Raw genomic sequence first — 24522 nt, forward strand, 5'->3', positions numbered from 1 at the left:
ATTTATTATCCTAACCCAACTTCAAATTTGTGACAGCATCAGTGGACCAGGTTGGTGTGCTTCTTTAAGCTAAGCAGTCGAAGCCATTTGAACTGATCCATTGCATGTCCTCTTTGCAGCACGAACTATATCCTCAACCTGTACAACAAGACAACAAAAATATTGAACTTTCTTAACTTCTAGGATGAAAGCCATTAAAGCGTTTTCAAGGAATCACCAGTATTACCTACGAGGATGACGAAAACCATCAAAGCATGGCATTGAAGGCTTGTGTTTATTATTTATATATCACATTCATATTCCAGTTCTGAAGTTATTACTTGGAAGAGTTAAATGGTTTTGATTAAGAAGCTAATCTAGTAAGGGGAAGACTCATGTCCCAACTCATTATTGGTATAATATTGTCCACTTTGATTACACCAACCTCTTGGTTTTCGAATATGTCATACAAATAATTAAGGTCCAAAGCACACAAATAAAGCGTAGTAACTCTCTCTAACTTGGTGATGTGAGGCTAAGTTACGACTCGGTTCTCTATTACCTTCCCCACATAAGAAGTCATTGAGGCCTAGAAAGGGTGTTGAGCTGAGAAGAGACATTAAGGCCTACTACGGCTGAGAAGAAGTGTTGTGTACCTCTGAGGCTCTGACCCTACTATTGTCAAATCAATCTATCTTATTTCCAAGATCTAAGTTCTAATTGGTGACAAGTAGACTCTCATGACTTCACTGCTGCAAGTCTTCGAGGAGTACCTTGACGTGTGGTTTCGTTGGAGCCCCAGTTGATACAAACAAGAGGTTTCGGCATTACTGCGGTAGGATGGCAAACAAAGCGTTTTCACAAAGGTTTTGTAAGGAGACTACTTGTAAATATTTATTTTATAGTATATTTTCTAACAGAATTGGATCCCAAGAGTGGTTTTTCCATTGATGAGGTTTTTCATTGATTTTTCACCTTGTCACTAAAATCTGTCTTTGTCAATTTTCATTATTATTGCTTTTGATTGGGTGATTATTATTGTTAGGTGGAGCCAGGGGGGTCGAGGGGGGCAATTGCCCCCCTGACCCAACCCATAACACCCTCTGCCCCTCCCCTTATGTATACAAAATATACGTTTTTGTTCTTTTGGTACATTTTTATGTTTTTTTTATTACATCTCTTGTATGTGTCAAACCTTATTGAATTTTTTTTTTAAAAAAAATCAAAAGAAAAAATTTTGTATTTTTTTCATGTTTCTTAAGATTCAAAAGTTATAAAAGAAAAATAAGGATAAAAAAATTAAGCAAATGCTTTAACCGAATACAAATAAATATATATATATATATATATATATTATTACCTATCAAAAGTGTTAAGAGGTCAAATTCTTTACATAATAATTTATTATTTTTCACAAAAAAAAGGTGTATTGTAATAAAATTTGGAAACAATTGAGTATCCATAACTTGGTATTATTTTTGTAGAATTAAACTATTGATTCCTATATGGTAATAACTTGTCTTAGTTTAATCATTTTATGAATTTAACAAAAGCTAACACAAGTTGTAATTAACATTTATCTAATTAGTAAAAATCATTACAAGAGAATTATAAGTGGGATTTTAATTATGAAAAAAAATATATAACACATCTTATTCATATGTATAAAAATCTCAACAAATAAACTCAATAAATGGATGAACTATCTTTCTATGGGTCATTTAAAAATAAAAAATATTAATCTTAGTTTGATTTTATTGCCTAGATGGATCTTAGGTATTATATATATGTACACTATTTTCTTACACAATAGATTTCTTGCTTCATATACTTGCGGGAATGCATATGTCAATTATCAATTTTGTCCCCCTTGAACTTAAATCTTATCTCAGCCACTATTTTGTGGCTGAATTACTTGTTGCATTATTTATTTTGGAATACACATAACTTGTTAAATTAATAAAAATAATCAACTGCATAAGTGGGATCTAAATAAAATTTTTAATTGGTAATCTCTCAATTCCCTCAATCCTTGTTCAATTTTCTTTCAGTTTTACTAGGGTAAGGTTTAAAAATTGAGGAGTTGCTTCAATCCTTCATGATTAGGCTTAGTTTTTCATTTTTAAATCATATATTTTGTCCCTATTTGTGCATAAGTAGGTTTTAGGGCTTGTATGTGGACTGAAATTCATGCACATTAACACTTACTCATACCTTTTTTTGTTTAAGCACACCAAGCGTTTGCTAAAATGCCAAAATGATGATGTCAAAAGTTTTTACGTGCATTTTTCATGGTCCTTTCTTATATTTCTAGTTGATTTAGGAATGTGCATTTTTCATGGTCCTTTCTTATATTTCTAGTTGATTTAGGAATGTACCTTGTATCGAAAACAACTTTGAAGCCTGTTAACAAACATTTTCTCTGCATCCCGCATCAATTCATCCTGTGCATATAGGCAGGCTTAGGGCCTAGCCTTCATTTATCATGTTTCCATATAGGCACGCTAAGTTTAGGAATGGTTGGTGGATTAGTGGCCTAGATATCTTGACTATCACACACAGGATTGATGCATTGTGATTTCCATATTGACTTGTCTCAAGTGCATTATGGCTCCAAGACACCTACGCACAAGCAGTGCAACACCTAAGTATGATGAGACTTGATTTAATGATCTTGATGCATCCAATTTGCATGTTAAAGAGTCTTTTCCAAACATTCCCTAATTTTGGAATGTACCCTATTAGAGCTCAGGCATACCTGCATACCCCGTGTCTTTGAGTCATTGAGTGTTTACACTTGACCATTGGTTTTCCTGCACCTTCGCTAACCTTATCCATGAGTCATGATCGAACATACACTCAATCCAAGAGCATGGTTCTTTCTCAGTCATGGTAAATGTCTGTTTTGTGGTCAAACATGACTTGGTCTCTAATGTGTTACAACTCCCTCGTTTCCTAGAGTCTCCCTAGCCATAGACATCTCAAATTGGACTGTCCCAGCTTGCCATACTGACTTTATTCTGTGGAGAACCTGCCACTCATCATGGTGTCTCCAAAGTCAACTCTGACCTGTTTACTTGTAAGTTTAGGTGCCTCAACAGTATCATTTGCTTGAACTTGTTTCCTATCTTACTCGTGTCAACACTTAAGGTAGCTAGGACTCAGATGCTTTATGCCCTTTAAACCGATGTACCCATAATTATTAGATGATAATAATAGGGGTCGTTTGGTAATGTTTGGTAATGTTGTTCTGTTGTTTGCATTTTTTGGAAATACGTGTGAATACCCTCTAGATATTTTTGAGTCCACCTCATCTCATCATGTCCTCTCATCCCCATCTGTCATCACTGGGATCCTTTAGGTCCAATAGGTTTCCATTTGTATGCTACCAATGCTAGGGCCAAGACTACCTTTGCCATTGGATGGAGGACACTACAGGTTAGCTCTTCACAGGTGAAACATGCATGGCAAGAAGATCCTAATTCTGATGAGGGCATGGATCGTGAGATTGATGTGATGGCTAAGGCTGTTGCTGCTAAGTCCAGACCATCCAGAACTCTGGCACTTCAAGGAATTCCTCAAAGATTTGTAACAGTTATTTTAAAAGTGGATTTTCTAACAGGATTGGATCCTCAGAATGGTTTTTCCAATAAAGTGTATTTGTTTTCCAATTCGTTTCCAAAATCTGTGTTTCTTCTACCTTTTCACTATTATTATTTTTGATTTGGTGATTGTTGTTGTGCTAGAATTATTTTTTGGATTCTGATCGAAATACACGTAACTTTTTTAATTAATCAAAATAATCTGTTGCATAAATGATTGTAGTCTAAATAAGACATTTCAAATAATTTGACAACCAAAGAAGTGGTTCTAAATCCTCGAAAAAGCTCCACATGCATGTAAAGATGACATCAAATTCAAATTCATAGGACTCAAGACATAAATTCCTATATTGCAAGTACAAATGAAAATCATCATGCAAAACAATGAGAATCCAGTAACACAAACCTGTGGAAGAGACATCCTCTCAAGAACTGCATTATAAGGCACTAGAACATCAGCTCCTGTAATCCTCCCAACTGGTGCATCCAGATAATGAAAGCTCTCCTCAATCACAGATGTACTGCAGAAATAAAGAGACGCAAATATGGGTAAATACTTCGGGGAGGGGAGAGAAATCTTAAAAAAAAAGGGCAAATATTTTATGATGAGGAGGTAACCAGATCTCAGAACCAACACCATGTTGAGGAAACCCGTCTTCAACAGTTACCAGTCTCCTAGTTTTCCTGACAGAAGCATTGATTGTGGCTCTGTCAAGGGGACGTATAGAGCGCAGATTTATGACCTGTATTACATTTGCATAAATTAAATCTCAAACAACAATTGGCCGTAGTGCAATTCCATTACTGAACATTAAGGGCTTTTGAGTTACCTCAGCACTGATTCCTTCCTTTTCAAGAATCTCAGCTGCCTATCCACCAGAGTTAGTTCCAGGTCAAAATATAATATCTTAAGGAAGGAAATCTAATAATAAGGAATTTTCAAGGAGAAGGCAAATAAGAAGAAGAAAAAAGACCTAATCAATTATATGACCTACTGTTCCAAATACAAGTTAAGGCTTTTGAGTTGTGCCTACCAATCTTAGGTATTCATGTCAAGTGACTACTTCTAACTACTGTCATAACCACAGCCTAACATAATGTATTGACAAAAAAATTTAGATTTTCTTGTAAATTAATTAACAAAAATTAGGAAAAACCTTGGCCATATTGCAAAAACCCATTCCAATTTTTGCACACAAAATAATTTTTATAATTACTGTAAGGGCAGGTTTTGGATCCTAAGCCCAGAAGGTAACATGATTAAGGCCTAAAGAGCCCAATACAAAGAATTTTTAGAGAGTAGGCTGAAAACTAGGTTTCAGTGAGTTGGACAATATCTATAATAGATTAAAGATTGAAATAAAACACAGAAAAAACAAGTTTTATGTGAAGAAATCCTTCCTCGGCAAAGTCCAAGGAGAGTAGTTCTTGAGTATATTTTTCTTAGACTTGATTATAATTTCAGTTCTTTGTGTTACAATGTTTTTCAGATTCTCAAATGAACCTCCCCTCTCCTCCCTAGAGGATCTCTCACATTATATAGCCCATTTTTGATGATTTTGGCCTTCTATTTGTTGATTATGCAGGCCACTACTCGAGTGCTTGTCCTATCAGACGCCCTCCCAAGTCTTCTGTGAGTTGCGGCAACCAAGACAGCACTGTTCATGGATCTTTTCCACATAAATACGTTCAGGGGATTTGGTGGGGTGCATTAAATGTGGTGGCAGCTACCATCCCTCCAATCACGTCAGGGCTAGCCTCCTTTCTAAAGCTCTTCCTCTATAGTGTAGCCCCCTCTAGTAATGTGCCATTGACGTGGCCATGACTCACCTCTCCGGCTTTACCATCCGAGTGTATAGACTCCTTGGAACTATATTGGCCTCCTTGGCCTTGGGTATGACACGTGGCATTATTACTTTATTAAATTTCTGTATCCCACAATTACAATATTACATTGACAAGCCAAATCCTATTATTCAGTGCCAAAAAAAAAATTTTGGATGCATTTTATTTTTAAATATCCAAAGATAAATTTCATCCATGCATGTAAAAATTCTATAAAGTGAATATTCCAGTCATCTAGAAAAATTAATCTACCAAAGCTTCTAGAATGATGACAAACCTTGAGAGCATAACCAACCATCCTTGAGAAAGCAGTAATGGTTACATCCTTTCCTTCTCTCTCTATCTGTCAACAGAAACAAAAGAAAGGACAATCAATTTTACTAATAATGAAAAAAAAAAAAAAAAAAAAGCATCTTTTAAGCCCAAAAAAATAAAAAATAAATAGAAAATCAGTTATTACTTATAATGAAAATGAATATCAATCAACAGATTAAGGAAAAAATAACCTTAGCTTTTCCTATTGGCAGGAAAAAATTGGAATCAAGAACTTCTTCTGAAACAGGAAAAGACTCCTCGTAACTGCAACTCAAAATTGAGAACAAAGACTAAAACATTTGAGTCACTGACAAAACCCAACTCACAAAATTATAGTTCTTCAGTGAACTACTCACAGCAACCCATTTTCAAGGAAAACAACAGGATCAGGATCCCTAATGGCAGCTTTTAGCAGACCCCGAGCATCTTCTGATGAGTATGGTGCCAACACCTTCAAACCAGGACATGAAGCATACCATGCAGCAAAGCACTGCACAAAATCACAAACTGAGCCTTCTACTTAAAGCAATAGTATGAAGGTGAGCACATTAGTCTTCTATCACATTAGTGCTATATTGCTATGGTGGTTGTACAACATATAATTTCAAACAATAACGGATATGAAATGGCAATATAGAAAGGTGGTGGCTCTGACTCCCCTATCCTTCCACTGGATGCCCCCTCATAAAGAGGATGGGTAGGACTTGGTCAATCAAACCCTGAACGTCTACTCTTTTTTTCTTTTCTGGTTCAACTTTGTTGACCAACCCAAAAGGAGCACAATCCTAGTACATTAAAGTATAAAAGAAAAAAAAATCCAGTATCGTTCCTGAAATTTTATAATGAAAAAGGCCAGCTCCAGAAATTTGGGGCCTTAAGCGAAAATTTTAAGTAAGACATTGTTATATTTAAATATTAATCAAATAATATATATTGAATTTTTTTTATTTAATATCTATTTTTCTTGATTTTTGAGATGCAAAATTGCTAATTAAGTTTTTGTATTTAAGTTCCTCTAACATTTCTTTTTCAATTGATAATATAGCTAATTCATTTAATCTTTCTTGTGACATAGTAGACCTTAAATAAGATTTTATTAATTTTAATTTTGATAAAGTAAGAAAACGTGTGCAAAGTGCAGTGTGCTGCTGTGCAGTGCGCAATTGTGCAGCCTATGCTGCTATGCAATGCAGCCTATGCTGTTGTACAGTGCAGATGTCCAGCCTGTCCTATGGCTATGTGCAAAAAACGTGTCCTATGACTCATATCAATCAATCATGCAGTAAAATAGACTAAAAATATATATAATTTAAGTTAAATAAATAGCAGACTCTTCATCTTCATTTTCGGAAAGATAGAGAGGAGGAGAAGATTACCTCTAGTACGCTTCCCCTTTTCAATTTTGAATTTACTGTGTATTGAAAGGAATCAACAAAGAAAGATTTCAAGTTAGACTGAGTTTATAGACAAAGATCAAGAATCAAGATGAAGAAAAGAAAGGTAAGAATATAGATGGAGAGGCAGAGAGATAGAGAGATGGGAGATTTTTCTTTTGTTTTTGAAATTTATAATCTCTATTTTAGCATATTTCAAGACAATTACATTGTATTATTAATGAATTTTTTTGTTATTAATTTTGATTTTAGCATATTTCAAGAATGAATTAATAAATTTGTCTACTAAAATTTAATTTTGTTAGCTGAAGTTTGACTATTTTTGTTTTTTCCCTTTTTAATCTTCTGCATTTTAGGATACAATGGAGTCTTTTTAATGCATTTTATTGATTAATAAAAGTACTTAAATTTTTTTTAATTAAAATATATAGATAAGTATATATTATATATATATATATATATATATATATATAATATATATAATTTCTTTTTTACAAGTGGGAGCCTTCTTTTATTTGGAGGCCTTAGGCGATTGCATCAATTGCATCTCCTATTGAGCCGGCCTTGTAATGAAACTAACTTAAACTTTAATTAATAGTGTCCGGTAGGAATGATAGTTCTTTAAAAGCTTAGGTTAAGATAAACAAGTTGTTAGAGGTGTAGAAACGTGTTGATAACATAAATTATTTTCCCTTCAAGAAATAAATGTTTTTCCTTTATGACCATATAAACAAGAAGACAATACTTCAGCTGTATCACTTTCAATGTTTTACATTGATCTTGCTCCACATACTGAATCAGGCTACCTTGGATTAGGGTAATGAATATGTTGACATATGGCTTGTATTTATTCAAGTCATGCTTTGCCTTTGGTTCCATGGATGGCACTTCAGGAATAAAATTTGTCTTTGCTTGGAGTAGTGTGCATGGTGACTTGCTTCCCAAGGAAGTTGTGTGTATAGCAAACTCCTTTTGCTTGAGTTTGTTTTATTCATTCCTAAATTTTTTTGGAAATCTTTCTCATTCCTAAAATATTTCCACAGTCAATCTTGGTAATTTGAACTTCACCTTTTTTACAACAAAATACACTTGTAGACACAAGAACTGACCATGTCTTTTAGGATTCAATGAAGAGCAATTTTAATAGCCTTCAGATAAAGGCTTCAAAGGAACTAATCATGGATTGACAGCAAAACTACAGGAAGATAAACATCAAAATTAGAGAATATGGGCATTACATGAGAATGCTGCGCACCACCTCCAGCAGCAGCACCATTTGGTCCTCGGAAAACAATAGGTACTGATATTTGACCGGCAGACATATAATTCATTTTGGCAGCAGAATTAATAATATGGTCAATTGCCTGCAGAAGTAAGAAAATTGAATTAAAATAGAAATATTTGAACTAGTGCAATACTAAAATCTTTAACCACACTTCTAGCTATGCTTCATGTATATTCTTGGAGGGGTATGTTTTAAAACTCATATAATTGCATTGCAACATTGATTATGACCTTTGCGTTAGCCCAATAACATATGCAAAATTAGAACGAGGGCAACACTGTTAGATATTCAATGACATATGCATTGGTCATTTTAGATATTGCAGATGTTGTCTTCAAATATAACATAGAATGGTAACAGAATTATCTAACAGTAAAATGACAATGAACATTTTGAACTCTAATTAACAATAAAATGAAAACGAACATGTTCAAATCCAACAGAATCCTGAAGAATTATATCAACATTGAGCATGCACATAATTCGAATCCTGCATCACCTAAATATCTTTAACATAATGAAATAATAAAAGATTTTCTAAGGAAAGCAGCTTCTACCTGCATGGAGAAGTTAAATGTCATAAACTCTACAATAGGTTTAAGACCATGGTAAGCTGCACCAACTCCAATTCCAGTGAAGCCAGCCTACAAATTATGCAAAAAGTCGTGCGTGAAAAAAGAATACAGCATGGAATGAGAAATACCTTCAAGCACATAAATGGACAAAGTCCAGAGAAGATGGAAAATTAAACTAGTACTGGAAAAAGATATATCCTAAAAAAATTTCAAGTGTAAGGAACAACCTCTGTAATTGGAGTATCAAGAACTCTCCCAGGACCATACTTCTTCAAAAGCCCTATTGAAATCTGATATAAAAAATGGAGGTTGGAACATAAGTACTCTTTCAAGATGGAAGATGTTATATATTCTTTTCATTTTACTACGCGTCTCTAACCTTGTATAAACCTTGATTTTGCCCAACCTGCAATACAAACGAGAAACCAAACAAATATGGCAAAAAATCAAAAGTGATTAAGAAAACTAAATAAATAACAGATCAACAAGCATAGAAAAATATGTCTGTCTTTCCATCAATACCTCTTCGCCCATCAGAAAAACATTAGGATCTGCTGACATTTCTTCATGGAGTGCAGAATTAAGGGCTTCTTGCACTGTCATCTGCAAAAATTTATTTTAAAAAATTTAGTAACTGAGACAATGAAAAAGAAAAGCACATGTTGGTAGTTAATGTCTAGAGAATAGAACAATTATTTATGTCATTATATTGGGAACAGATGGATATGATGAGCTCTAAAATTACTGAGGACAATAGAAATATCAATTACATACTGCTAAAGAGAAAAATTCTCATGCAAAGAGCTAAAATGATAAATCCATCACTAACTACCAATACTTCCAGCTGAAAAACATTCTTGTATTAATCTAAAATTGCAGTTAAAGAAGAAAGTCACTTGTATCAGATAGAAAAAGTAGAAACAAATTGCAGCTCATATGATTATCCTATAAATCAATGTTAACGTGTTGGTCCAACAATGTTGATACAATCACTCACTCTTGTGACTACCACCTGATGTGCTACTTAACCATCAGACGATTGCATGTGTATACTAACTCTAACATACATACATACATACATACATACATACATACATGTTATGACCATCACACATCTATAGTAACTCTAACATACAGCAAAATAGATGTTATGACAGTATAAATTATAGTTGAGTTTTCCACTATAATTCTTGTAAAAAGAGAAATTAATAATATTAAGAATAAAAAAAAAAATGGTGATAGAACAAAACTCATGCAAACATGCATCTTTCAAAACCCACAATTAACATGTTCAGCTAGCCCAGTTGAATAGTGCCTACCTGTTTAACTGCATGAGAGTAACATTTTGATGAATTTACTACTAGAGGTCGTATCCTTTGTAATGACTGCATCAGATTCTTAGACGCACACAAACCAAAAAATAACTAGGAATTAAAACAAAAATGAAACAAATATATCGTTAGAATTGTTAAAATGTAATTTGTAATTAACAAGTGGCTCCCTATGTGTCAAAGAAAGAAGCAACTTAAATCTAAATGAAGAATCCAGCACAAAGCAAGCATGCAAGTAGACACCTCATGGACAAGTGTCAATTAAAGAAAAATGAAGCAAACTTCTGTAGTATTCTTGAAGCTTGTAGTCATCCTAAACTCCTAACACACACACACACACACACATATATATATATATATATGTGTGTGTGTGTGTGTGTGTGTGAGAGTTGTAAATGAAGTGGTAACATCCGAAAAAAGAAATAAAAGTTGCAATGAAATAGAGTTTCTGCAATACCCTGTTTTTTTTCATATCTAGCATAACAGCAACTTAAATACTAAATTCTACTCCTAGCCATATTGTTCTAAACTTGCACCCAACAAGAATTGTATTTAGAAGCTAATAACAAAATGTTGAACATACATAGGAGCCTACTCTTTGCCTCACAATCCCCCAAATCTCTCCTTCTTTGTTGAATAATAAAACGAACCAAGTGCAAATAAATTATCTTGTTTGTTGATAAGCGTGCTCAATTGATGTTCGTAATAAATTTAAATAAACAATCCTAAATTTTTAATAATTATAAGCTTGGATCGCTCATTTATGGCCCTACGTAAAAGTTCTTGCCTTGACAAAAACACCGCCCTGGTCATCCAAGTGTGGCTGATATATATATGCTAGAGATCGGTAGTGAGATAAGTTCGGCAAGCTATTTCTCAACGTGTTCTAATCATCTTGGTACTGATTTGGGTCCACATTCTAGAACTCAATAGTGTAAAAGTCATCATAGAATTTACTCAATTTAGCAACAGGTTAGTAAACTTTTTAAGGAATATTATTTGTTTACATTGCACTATTCATGTAATACTTATATTGTAGGCTAAAGAAATGTATACAATATTGTACGTATACATTAGCATAAAAATGAACAATATTATACACTATTCATACAAATGTGTACTATTCATGTAATATTTATATTGTAAAACTAAAGAAATGTATACAGCATTATAACATAAAAGTGTACAACATTGTACACTATTCATACGAATGTGTACTATTTACGTGAACAGCAAATTTAAATCATTGATTGTCGTTGCATTTTGCACGAGTGCCATTATAAACCAATAATTGTCCTTGTTTTTAAGCATTTTGCCTGAGTGCTGTTGACTATTGAGTAAGTTTGCGTATCTTACTAGCTGAGTTAGGGGTGAAAATGGGCTTTTGCCCTTTTATTATTATTATTATTATTATTATTATTATTATTATTATTATCTGAAACTATTTAGGAAAATGTTCCTGTTTTGAAACTCGATTTTCTAAAAATTGAGTTTCCATTTAAAACTCGATTTTTGGACAATCGAGTTATAGCGAACTGAAAAAATTAAAAAAAAAAAATATATATATATATATATATATATATATACTAGAACTTGAGTTCACGGAACTCGAGTTTCATTCAAGGAACTCGAGTTCCATGTGAAGTACTCGAGTTCCATGAACTGGAGTACTACATGGAACTCGAGTTCGTGGAACTTGAGTTCCCAAAAAAAAAAAAAAAAACTTCCTAAGTCCACATTCGCTATAACTCGATGTTCCAAAAATCGAGTTATATATTTGAAACTCGATTGTTAGAAAATCGAGTTTCAAAACATGAACATTTTCCTAATTAGTTTTAGACATTGGGCATTTTGTTAGATATTTTAAAAAGAAATGACAAAAATCCAATTTCTCCCTGAGTTAGGAGTTAGTACAATAGACTACTCATAAGAAGGAGACACTTTCAAATTTCAGTAGGTGAGTTCTCATTCACTTATTCATTGGTGCAGGGATGGAGGTATGTGTAACGTGGGATTATGACTAACGTATAAATACATAATCCACCCACCACCCCCACCCGCCAAATAATAAATCCTGGTTACTTCCCTGCATAGGTGAAATAATTAGTTAGGCACCATTGAAAGATAATCCATTCTGTACCATCAATGTCATAGGTCCATGGTCCCAATTACAAAATGGTATCCTACTTTTGGAGGGCAAAGATTACTCTTTCGTGAGCCCAAAACTATTACTTTGACTCGAAAGAACTCAATCTAAACAATCAAGAACAATTGTTTATAAAGAAATGTAAACGCATGCTTTGATGTAAGTGAACGCATGCTCAATGCATATAGATGGTCTAAATTGGTCTAAATTGCGTGAAAATTGGTGAAGGGAACAACGTTGGGAGCAAAACTCGTCGCCTCTAGCCACAATTGAAACCGATTTTCAAGTAAATTCCATTGTTTAGGCCTTGTAATATTTTTTTTTTTTTTTTGCCATTTTTAGTAATTTTATTTTCATTATAACTTTAAATATAAAAATCAAAATAGTGTCCCATTTGTTTTGGGACGTCTCTTATAAACAATAGGATTTGATTTTGTAATTATCTCAATTTTGTTGTTTTTGATAATTTTTTTCTATTTTGTCACTTAATTTTGTGCTTAATGTGAACTAGAGTTTCAGGTTGTTTTCTAGCCGCACTAGGAGTGCTTTAAGGTTTTCTAAGTGTCTCCTAGCAACCCTAGGACTACTTTACTATTTAAACGTATTACAGAGGCAATTCAGTTTTGAAATTAATAAAACTAGTCACAAATCCACGTAATGTGTGGTGGGAGTAAATAATTATTATTTTTAATTGTAATATAACGTATAATTTTTTCTCTAAATTTTTTTTGATAATTATTTGTTCTTCCTAAAAGTTAAAAACAATTTCTATTCGGTCCAATTTGGTCCACTTGGTCAATTTTGGTCCCCATCGGTCCATTTTGGACTAATTGGATCTTAAATTGATTTTTTTTTTTTTTTGTAGGTTGCCTTTTCAAGTTCAGCTAAAAAAAAAAAAAAAAACAAAATTCTTCTTAATTTTTAGGTTGAAAAGTATGAAATTTTACTATATTTGGGCTAAACTCTTTAGTTTTGAGTTAAAAAATACCATACAAAATAGACATTAAAAATTAGAAATATGAGCCCTAAGAAAGATAAATATTCAAAAATCTTACTCAGTCCACTTCAATCCTATTCGGTCCATTCTTTCCACTTTGGTCCACTTTGGTTCTATTCGGTTCACTTTGGTCCTAGTCGGTCGACATTTGTCCACATCAGTCCTATTCAGTCCATTTGTACACTTTGGTTATATTCGGTCCACATTGGTCTTATTTTGTCCTATTCAGTCCAATTTGGTCCTATTCGGTCCTATTTGTTCCTATTCATTACACCCACTTTGGTCCTAATCAGTCTATTCATTCTTATTCGGTCTCCTTTAGTGCACCTCAGTCCTACTCAGTCCAATTTGGTATACCTTTTTACCATTTGGTAGTATTTTGTCCATTCGGTTCACTTCGTTCCATTTGGTCCCATTCGGTCTATTATTTGTGTCCACTTTAGTCCATTTTGGTCCACTTCAGTCTATTTTTGTGTACTAACATACAGAGAAAAGACATGTTTGGGCTGAGAGCATCCATTCTAAATCTAAATTTATATATATTTATATATATATATATATATATCTCAAACTTGTAACATCTAAAATCTTAAGTATAATATTTGTTATTACTACACTTTTGTTGAGCCACATTAACTTAGCATTTCAATCCACTTCATTCTAGCTAAATTTAAGTAAAAGTCTTTCTAAACATGAAAGCTATAAATATACAAATCTAATCTTTAGGTTAGTTATTCAATTATTTTAAAGTCATTACTTTTAAATGAATTACATGAAATTGATTATACCTTTAAATAATTAAAATAAATAAATAAATATACATATATGTATAATTTTTTAAAAATAAATTATTCAAATTCTTCATTCTCTTAAAAGAGATTATTATGATAATCAAACTAATAACAAACTTATATCGAATATGTATATTTTATTCTCTAAATTTTATTGTACACAATTTGTTCTCCCTAAAAATTAAACAATTTCAAAAAGTAATTTCCATCACTCTATTTTTACAAATATATAATTTATAATTTTTTTTTATGTTTTTGAATGATATTATTCTTTTTTTTTTAAATTTCCATATTCTTCTAACTATTGTTATTATGCATAATATTTTCCTAGTGTCTTTTGGTACAATTAAAATTTTTAAGTTTCAAATTTATTATTCAAATTCTCATTCTCTTAAGGAAATTATTATGATAACCAAAACTTATCATATAATTACAATTGTTATTACTCAAATAAATAATACTACTCTTAATCCAAACTTGTATTTTCTCATTCTTAAGTAGGTACACCAAATTAGACTGAAATGATTTGAAATAGACCAAATGATCAAATAGACCGAAGTGGAACGAATATAGACCGAAGTGGACTAAGTGGACTAAATTAGACCGAAATGGATTGAATGGAGGGAATGGACCAAAGTGGACCGAACATGACCTAATTGACTAAACTAGACCGAATGGACTAAAATAGAAGAAATTAAACCAAATGGACCGAACTGAACCGAAAGACCAAATTGGACTGAATTGACTAAAGTAGATCAAGTTAGACCAAAGTGGACTGAAGTAGACCGAATAGATGAAGTGGACGAAAATAGACCAATATGAACCAAATGCTGATATGTAATTAGCATAGACAAGATTGTGTTATGATATAAATTCATATTCTTACTTCTAAAATAATCAAGTATTAACTCAAACAAAAATCAAACCAAAACTATAGGAGAGAGATACTACTTGTAATGAAGAGCTAAAAAATACAACATCAAAACGTATGAACTCAAAAGAGTTTTAAAAATCACAATGATTCATCAATATAAAGTAGAGTTGCAAGAGAGAGAGAGAGAGAGAGAGAATAACCACTTTTCAAGACAGTGAAAGAGAATAATAAGAAATTTATAGAAAACAATATGAAAATAAGTTTAAAAAAATAGTAATAAACACCAAATTATTTAAGCCATGTTATGTAATACAATAACATTATATTTTAATAAATTATTTTTACAATTTAATAGGATAACATCTATAAAATTAAAGAGAATAAAAAAGATAACAACTTAATCATATTAACCCAAAGTAGAGTTCCAGATAATATAAAAATTCATCAACCTAAAGTAGAGATGAAATAATATAAAAATTCACCAACATAAAGTAGAGACGAAAGAAATATATATATATATATATATATATATATATAATCCACCAAAATATTAACCTAAAAACCGTCCATTTCCTAACGCCAATGGAGCAAACACACTTCAAGATTAGCGTTAAGTTATGATGGATTAATTGATAAATTTTAATTAAAAATTTTCATAAATTTAAATAATTCAAAGTATTGCATCATGAAAACTTCATAGATGAGAAAGCTATAAGGTGCAATAAGTAAAAAAGGAATTTCTAAATATATTAATGTAAATTAAACATGTATGAAATTATCTGGATTCTTTCTATCATTTGCACGCTTAACCACCTCTTTATTTGATTTGCAAATGCCAAAAATGGCATTGAACAACTTAAAAAAAGGAAAATTAAGGCTAAATTGACAGTACACCCCTAAAGTTTGGGATTACTTGGATTTTACACCCTAAAGTTTAACTCCGTTAGCAAAAGCAATCACTTCGTTAGTGGACTTGCCTATATAGCTGTTAAGTGACACGCTGGAGTCTAATGTATAATTTTTCAAAAGCAGTCACTCCGTTAGTGGACTCACCTATATGGCCTTTAAGTGACACGCTGGAGTCTGATGTATAATTTTTTTGCCACATAGATAGGGCTGCTTTTGCTAACAGAAGTAAACTTCAAGGTGTAAAATTGAAATTTTCAAACTTCAGAATGTTAAATCCAACCCCAAACTTTAGGATTCTACTTTGCAACTTCCCCTTTAAAATACGAAAAACTTGAAATTTAAAAATGTTACACATGAGATAATTATTGATATTTGATAGTATTGAAATTTTGCATGCTTGAAAAGTATAACGAAATAATACTTAATGGTATGCTCTCCTCTCATATGAATGATAAATTCTACTAATTAAATTCATGGTAAAACCCACCACCATTCACATGAGAGAAGAGATTACCATGTTGTTATATTCTGGGAGTACTACATAATTTTTAGTAAGTGGGACTCAAATCATTAAGAAACCCACAAATTATCATCAACACAAGGCAATGTCTTGAAAGTTCTACCTTCTTAATATACGTTCTCTCTCAATTTATAGTCATCTTCCCAGTTGTATGTACCAAAAAAAAAAAAACCCAAAAATATATAAAAATTGCTAATTATTATTGCACACAGCTTGTTACACATTTCCGTACATAGCCTATGAAATTGTAAAATCGTGTTTTGAAAACATAGTGTGTAACTATCACACCTCTACAAAAATTATCTCTAACTTCTTTCTTAGCAGTTGAAGCAGCCATTCAAACTGATCTATAGCATGTTCTCTTTGCGGCTCGAACTACATCCTCAACCTATACAATAGACAACAAGAACGTTAAACTTCTCTAAACTACTAGGTTAAAAGCCATTAAACAATTTCAAGGAATCACTAGTATTGCCTTCAAAGATAAAATCCATCAAAGCACTGCGTCAAAGGCTCAAAGTTGATTTATACATACAACAACAACAACCAAGCCTTAGTCCCAAAAATTCAGAATTGACTATGGATCCTCAATAGACTAGTCAAAGTCAGCCACATATATATATATATATATATTTTTTTTTTCTCTATTATCTTATTTTATCTAAAATCATACTCTATGATACTTCCTTAATTAACATATCATTTCTCAATACTTATATTAATATTATTTTTGGTCTTACTCGACCTTTTTCCTTCCCCACCCCCCCACCCCCCCCCCCCCTTTTTTGGAGGATAAATGGCAGAATCCTTTCCCCCAACTTAAATCAAGTCAAGTTTTCCCACAAGTCCATTGATCGCTCTCTTCTAAACATGAATAAACCATCCAAAACAACTTTCTCTCATCTTTTCATCAACTAGGGCAACTCCTATATTTAAGTGAATTTTCTCGTTTTGAATAATATTATTCCTTGTATTTCCACTCATCTACTTGACATTTTCATTTCAGCTACAGTCATTTTATGAACATGTTTGCTTCTTAACAACTTAAGATCCAATTCCAGAAGACCTAGTTGTCTTATAGCAATCTTATAAAATTTAACCTTTTAACTTAATAGGTATTTTACAATCACACATCTCTCTTGATGCGCTTATTTACTTCATCCTCCATGTTTTATCTTATGATTTACATCCCAATCTCTCAATTTTTAAGAAATATCAAAGCTAATTTATACATCATGTTCAAATTCAGGTTTGGGAATGATTACTTGAAAGGGTAAATGGGTTTGAAGTGGTTCTAGATAGTTGGTTTGAGTATTTGGAAGTCTATAAAACTGGAGTGGCAACTTTTTCCCAGTATCCTTAGTATGAGGTGGGAACTAGAACTAGAGTGAAATTTTGGAATGATTTTGTAGTGTGGTGATTGTCCACTAAAGGAGGCCTTTCCTAAATTAGGAATTTGTCGAGACGGGGACTCCTCCACTGCAGATCTTATGCAATTCTGTAATGGTGTTGTTCACTGGGATCCTCATTTCTCACTATTGGTGCAGGATTGGGAGTTGGAGCCTTGTTGGTTTTATGGATCTTATTTCTTCTACTTCTGTGAGGGAGAACGAGAAAGATACTTTATTGGAAGAAGATTAACTTTATTAGAAGCTAGCAAAGGGTCGGGGTATTGATGTTGGAGGGTACTATAGTTCTTTATAATGGAAAATTATTCGGAGATTGAAGGTTTCTCCTAGAGTTGCTTCTTTCTCATGGACAGTACTTTTGGGAGAATTTTGACTGTTGACAATTTACGGAAGAGAGGAAGAGAAGAATAGGGGTGTTAGATTGGTGTTATATGTGTAAATGAAGTGGGGGAGACTATGGTTCATTTACTTCTTTATTGCCCTCTAGCTAATGAGTTGTGGAGACTTTGGTTTGGTGTTTATTGGGTTATGCCGTGGAGAGTTCTAGATATGCTAGCTTATTGGCAGGGTTGGTTTGATCACCGTCATAACATAGCCATTTGGAAAGTAGTGCCTCATTGTTTAATCTGGTGTAAATGGTGGGAGTGAAACGCTAGAAGTTTTGAGTGATGTGAAAGGACTACTCTTGATCTTAAGCTACTTTTATTCAAATCTCTGTTTTATTGGACTCTAGCTTTGGGCTCATTTTCTTTTAATTCTCTTTTAGATCTGATTGAACATTGTAACTTGAGTGCTTGATTGTGTTGTGCCCATAGTATACTCCCTGTGTACTTGACCCTCTTCATTCACTAGTAAAGTTTTGGTACTTATCCCAAAAAAAAAAAAAAGAGCCATGGTAAAGCAAAAAGAAGCTTCCGTGGTCTTTCCTAGACTGAGATGTTGAGTTATGAAATACATCAATATACTATTATGGTAGACAGAAGATGACAAACTTGCTAACATTTGCCAGAAAATAAAAGGGAAAAGAGAGAAGAACACTTGTATTGAAATCTATACACAGATCATAAGGCACACCAAAAACACCCAGACGACTCAAGACAGAAATTCCTATATAAAAAATACATGTGAAAATCATCAAGAAGAATTAAATCCATTAACACAAACCTGTGGAAGGGCCATCCTCTCAAGATTTGCAGCATATGGCATAGGAACATCAGCTCCTGCAATCCTTTCAACAGGTGCATCCAGATACTCAAAGCTCTCCTCAATCACTGATGTACTGCAGAAAGAAAAACGTTAAATGGGAAAATACTTGGGGGAGGAGAGAAACAGTAAACATAAATGGCAAATATTAGTTGATGAGAAGAAGATGACCAGATCTCAGCACCGACACCATGTTGAGGAAAGCCTTCTTCAACAGTTACCAGTCTGTTAGTTTTCCTGACAGAAGCATTGATTGTGGCTCTATCAAGGGGACGGATTGAGCGCAGATTTATAACCTGTATTACATATTACAACTATTATATCTCTTCTAAACCAAAAATTGGAAATTATGACAGTAGTAGTGCCAATCCACTTCTGAACATTAAAGGTTTTTGAGTTACCTCAGCACTGATTCCTTCCTTTGCAAGAATCTCTGCCGCCTAAGTTTTCTCCACCAGAGTTAGTTCCAGATCAAAAAGTAAGTAGCTAAGGCAGTAAGTAACTTACAAGGAGAAGGCAGATGATAGGAAAAGATGAACCTAATCGCTTATATGATCCACCATTTCATATACAAGTTAAGGCTTCTGAGTAGTACCCACCAATAAATCTTATATAATCTACCATTCCATGTCAAGTTACCATTTCTAACCATCAAAACCATAGCCTAACATTATGTATTGACAAACTAATGTTGAATTAAATGGAAATGAATAAAGAAAACCTAGCACAAACATTGGCTTTTGCAGAAAACCCATTTCAATTGTTGCCCACAAAATGATTTCTTTTAATGACCAATTTATGCCAGCAAAAATGGATGCAATCTCTTTTTATAATATCCAAAGATACATTTCATCCATACCACATAAAAATACTATAAAGTGACACATTCAGGCATCCATAACAATGAATCCACCTCAGCTTCAAGAACGATGACAAACCTTGAGAGCATAACCAACCATCTTTGAAAAAGCAGTAATTGTTACATCCTTTCCTTCTATCTCTATCTGTCAACATCAACAAAAGAGAGAAAACTCAATTATTACTAATAATAAAAATAAACAACAATAAGCAGCTTAAGAAAAACAATAAGTCTATAGGCACAACTTTTTTCACAATTGTTGAGATAGCGAGTTGTCAATGGTAGACAATAAACTGGTTTCGTTGGTGGGTCCATGTCAAAACCAATAGCAACTTGCCACATCAGCAAGTTGTGAAAAAAGTTGTTTTTGTAGCATTACTCTTAAGTAAAATAAATAAATAAATACCTTAGCTTTCCCTATTGGAAGGCAAAAACTGGAATCAACAGCTTCTGCTGAAACAGGAAAAGACTCTCCATAACTGCAGCTCAAAAATGAGACCAAGGATGAAAGCATCTGAGTTGCTGACAAAACCCAAATCACAAAATAATAGTTCTTCAATAAACTACTCACAGCAACTCATTTTCAAGGAAAATAACAGGGTCAGGGTCCCTAATAGCAGCTTTTAGCAGGCCTCGAGTGTCTTCTGATGAGTATGGTGCCAGAACCTTCAAACCAGGACATGAACCATACCATGCTGCATAGCACTGTACAAAATCCCAAACTGAGCCTTCAACCCAGAGCAATAGTATGAAGGTAAGCACATAAGTGTTCCATCACATTAGCACTAGCCTGTTACTTAGCGGGTGGCTGAAGAACAAATAATTCCAAACAATAATGGCTATATAAAGCCAAAATGGAAAGGTGGTAGCTCTCTTAACTCCCATTTCCTTCCACTGAATGTCCCCTCAAAAGGAAGATGGGTTCAGTTAAACTTTGTCAATCAATCCCAAAAAGGAGTACAACCTAGTACACTGAAGTATAAAAGAGAAATGCCAAAACAAAGGTGACTAAGTCCTAATTCATAAATATGGTTTCTGAAATTTTAAAATGAAACTCACATCAACTTTAATTAAAATGTCCTGGAGGCATGAAACTTCTTTAAATGCTGAGGTTAAGATAAGCAAGTTGTTAATAACATAACTTATTTTCATTCATTCAAGAAATTTTATTTTTTCCTTTCTGACCATATAGACAAGAATACAATACTTTGGCTGTGTATCATTTCCAATTTTTTACAGTGATCTTGCTTCATGTACTGAATCAGGCTACCTTGGCCTAGGGTAATAAATATGCTTGTAGAAACAAGAACTGCTGTCTTTTAGGATTCACTTAAAAGCAATCTTAATAGTCTTCAGATAGAAGACCACAAAGGAACTAACCATGAGTTGACAGCAAAACTCCCGGAAGGTAAACATCAAAATTAGATAGATGACATTACCTGAGAATGCTGCGCACCAACTCCAGCAGCAGCACCATTTGGTCCTCTGAATACAATAGGTACTGATATCTGACCAGCAGACATATAATTCATTTTGGCAGCAGAATTAATGATATGGTCCATTGCCTGCAGAAATAACAAAATGAATTAATATAGAAATATTAGAACAAGGGCAATATTAAATCATTAACCACACTTCTAGCTAGATCATGCTTCAAGCGTATTTTAGGAGGGGTATGTCTAGCACTCATTTAATTGCATTGAGACAATGATTATGACATTCGGATTAAGCCCAACCACCATTGTAATCCAAGAGATGAACGTGTATGATTATACTTCCATTATTTTATTTCTTAGATCATAGATTCCTTGGTGGGATGTATCCTTACAAGATATTGGTTGCTACATTAAATTTCAATTCAAGAGTCCAGCCCCATACTAGATGTTGAATGACATATGCATTGGTCATTTTAGATACTGAAGATATTGTCTTCTGATATAACATAGAATGGCAGCAGAATCCTCTAATAATAAAATGACATTGAACAGGTTGAACTTCAATTAACAATAAAATGAAAATGAACGTGTTCAATTCCAAAAGAATCCTTAGGAATTCTATTGATATTGGATCCTGCACACAAGTCAAATCCAACATCACCTAGAAATAATTTAACATAATGAAATGATAAAAGATAGATAAGTAAAGAATTTGTCACCTGCATTGCAAAGTTAAATGTCATAAACTCTACTACAGGTTTAAGCCCGTAGTAAGCTGCACCAACTCCAATTCCAGTGAAACCAGCCTACAAAATATGCAAAATTCATGTGCAAAAAAAATAAATCCATCATTACAAGCTGTTTACCAACACCTTCAAGCACATAAATGGAAAAAGTCCAGAGAACATTGAAACTTAAACAAGTGAAGAACATGTTACACTTTTTCAAGGGTAAGGATCAACCTCTGTGATTGGAGTATCACAAACTCTCTCAGGACCATACTTCTCCAACAGCCCTTTTGAAATCTAATCCAAAAATGGAGGTTGGAATTAGTGAGTAAATTTTAAAACAAGAAACAAATATACAAACATAAGCACTCTTTCAAGATGGAAGATGTTATTCTTTTCATTGCACTATGCATTTTTTAACCTTGTATGCACCTTGATATTCCCCGACCTGCAATACAAAGAAGAACACACACAAATGAGGCAAATAGTCAAAGAGATTAAAAATACTAAATAAACAATCAGATCAACAACCACAGGAAAAATAAAGTGTCTGTGACTGTTTCCCTTGATACCTCTTCGCCCATCAGAAAAACTTTAGGATCTGCTGACATTTCTTCATCAAGTGCAGAATTCAGAGCTTCTCGCACTGTCATCTGCATGAAATTTGTAATTCAAAAAAAAATATCAAACTGAGACGATCAGAAAGAAAAGCATATGTTGGATTTGACTGTCTCCAGTATAGAAACAAAGCATAGCAGATAAGAGTATTCCCATAAGTCAATAACAAAGATATCTCATCATAGGCAAATTTCAAGTTAAATAATTTAGGTTCTTGTTTATTGAGTTCCACTAAAAAACCAATACATAGTTAGAGGCATTAACTGGGGGAATTCTTGAAGTGAAAATTTCATGTACGTGTTGAAACACCTAGCTAGAAACGAGATTTACTAGCCCCAAGGGATTAATTTAGTGGTTCCCAAGACGTTATGAGATTCACAGAGTCTTGTGTTCAAACTCCTAGCTAACATCTTAAGGTCATCCCCAAGGGATTCTTACCTGTAATTATTAGCGAATAGTTGGGTACTTGAAGAGCTTTTGAACATTCACATAGCCAAAAAAATAATAATAATAATAAATAAATAGAAAAGAGATTCAATGACTTATGCATAGGATTTTTGCATTTGCCCATTGTCCATGTAAGTTGTACAAGCAAAATCAAATGAATTATAAATGAGTAATGGTACAAAGACAATATTTTTGACAAACAAATTTCACTAAGGTTTCAAGTTCTTATTAATTCCCATTTGGGTCCACCACTAGCACTATACTATTAACCATTTACAGCTCTGTTACACCTCAACTATTGTGAAACAATTTGTGTCTTTTAGACTTATTGATTATAAATTGAGTTCTTTGGTTCATACACACCTCTATATATATATATATATATATATATAACACAACAATTTGTCCACATAGGCTATGAAATTTGATAAATTTTGATTAAATTATAAGTTGATGATAGAACAGACACTCAAGCAAACAAAGATATTTCAAAATCCCACCACTAAAATCAAATGTTCAGTTAGCAGAATGTAACAATACCCACCTTTTTAGCTGCTGCTGCTGCTTCAGAAGAGTAACATTTCGATGAATTTAGTAGATGTCCAAGTCCAATCCTTTGTAATGACTGATCCACACACACATGCAGACAACCCGAATAAATAATTAATTAATTAAAAACAAAAAACGAAATGAACAAATACTTCTTCTTTTTTTGAGAAGAAAATGAACAAATACTTAAAAAATAGTAATTAAATATATGCTGATAACAAAAATGTTGATACTAACAGTAACATACATACATAATAAGCAGAGTAGCCTCCTAGTCTTTGTCTCACAATCCCCCACATCTCTTCCTCTTCGCTACACAATCAAAGCCACAATTTTCTTTTTTTCTTTTTTTTTTGAGAAACTGCCACAATTTTCTTGTTATTACAGACTGAACGGAAATAAACCATATATATATATATTCTCGATCTTACTAGGATTCTAGGAACTAGTAGTAAGTGGTGAGGTGTCCTGACAAATCAATTGGGTGGGGACCACAAACGGGTTCTGATATGTTCCAATCGAACCCAATTAGTTTTTTTTTAACATAATAGATACAAATACAATCCAAAATATATATATATATATATATATATATATATATATATATTTAGACGAAAATATAACATTGGTTTTCCATTTATCCTGTGTGCAATTGATATCTTGAGTTTGAAGCAAGCAATGCTTAAAACTAATTGAAATGAAGTAAGCAA

At 33.0% G+C, this 24522-nt stretch overlaps 2 protein-coding genes across 2 annotated transcripts; both read right to left on the minus strand.

Annotated features, from left to right (window-relative positions):
* LOC115963466 (pyruvate dehydrogenase E1 component subunit beta-1, mitochondrial-like) lies at positions 1 to 16900 on the minus strand. Its single transcript, XM_031082470.1, has 15 exons — positions 16852 to 16900; positions 10910 to 10950; positions 10315 to 10392; positions 9518 to 9598; positions 9375 to 9401; positions 9223 to 9285; positions 8978 to 9064; positions 8374 to 8499; positions 6098 to 6231; positions 5933 to 6005; positions 5704 to 5769; positions 4412 to 4450; positions 4200 to 4324; positions 3988 to 4102; positions 1 to 138 (listed from the first exon to the last, which is right to left on the minus strand). Exons 1-15 carry the CDS (start codon positions 16898 to 16900, stop codon positions 70 to 72), a joined length of 1173 nt encoding a protein of 390 aa, XP_030938330.1. The 3' UTR covers positions 1 to 69.
* Positions 16743 to 24171, minus strand: LOC115965512 (pyruvate dehydrogenase E1 component subunit beta-1, mitochondrial-like). The gene is made up of 14 exons (XM_031084755.1): positions 24064 to 24171; positions 23808 to 23888; positions 22771 to 22851; positions 22620 to 22646; positions 22433 to 22495; positions 22190 to 22276; positions 21474 to 21599; positions 20606 to 20739; positions 20441 to 20513; positions 20114 to 20179; positions 19577 to 19615; positions 19347 to 19471; positions 19137 to 19251; positions 16743 to 16951 (listed from the first exon to the last, which is right to left on the minus strand). The coding sequence occupies exons 1-14, from the start codon at positions 24109 to 24111 to the stop codon at positions 16901 to 16903; spliced, it is 1116 nt and encodes a 371-aa protein (XP_030940615.1). The 5' UTR covers positions 24112 to 24171; the 3' UTR covers positions 16743 to 16900.
* Positions 24172 to 24522: the final 351 nt, after the last annotated feature.

The sequence above is a fragment of the Quercus lobata genome, chromosome 10 (assembly GCF_001633185.2).
Source record: "Quercus lobata isolate SW786 chromosome 10, ValleyOak3.0 Primary Assembly, whole genome shotgun sequence".
In the NCBI taxonomy this organism is placed as follows: Eukaryota; Viridiplantae; Streptophyta; class Magnoliopsida; order Fagales; family Fagaceae; genus Quercus; species Quercus lobata.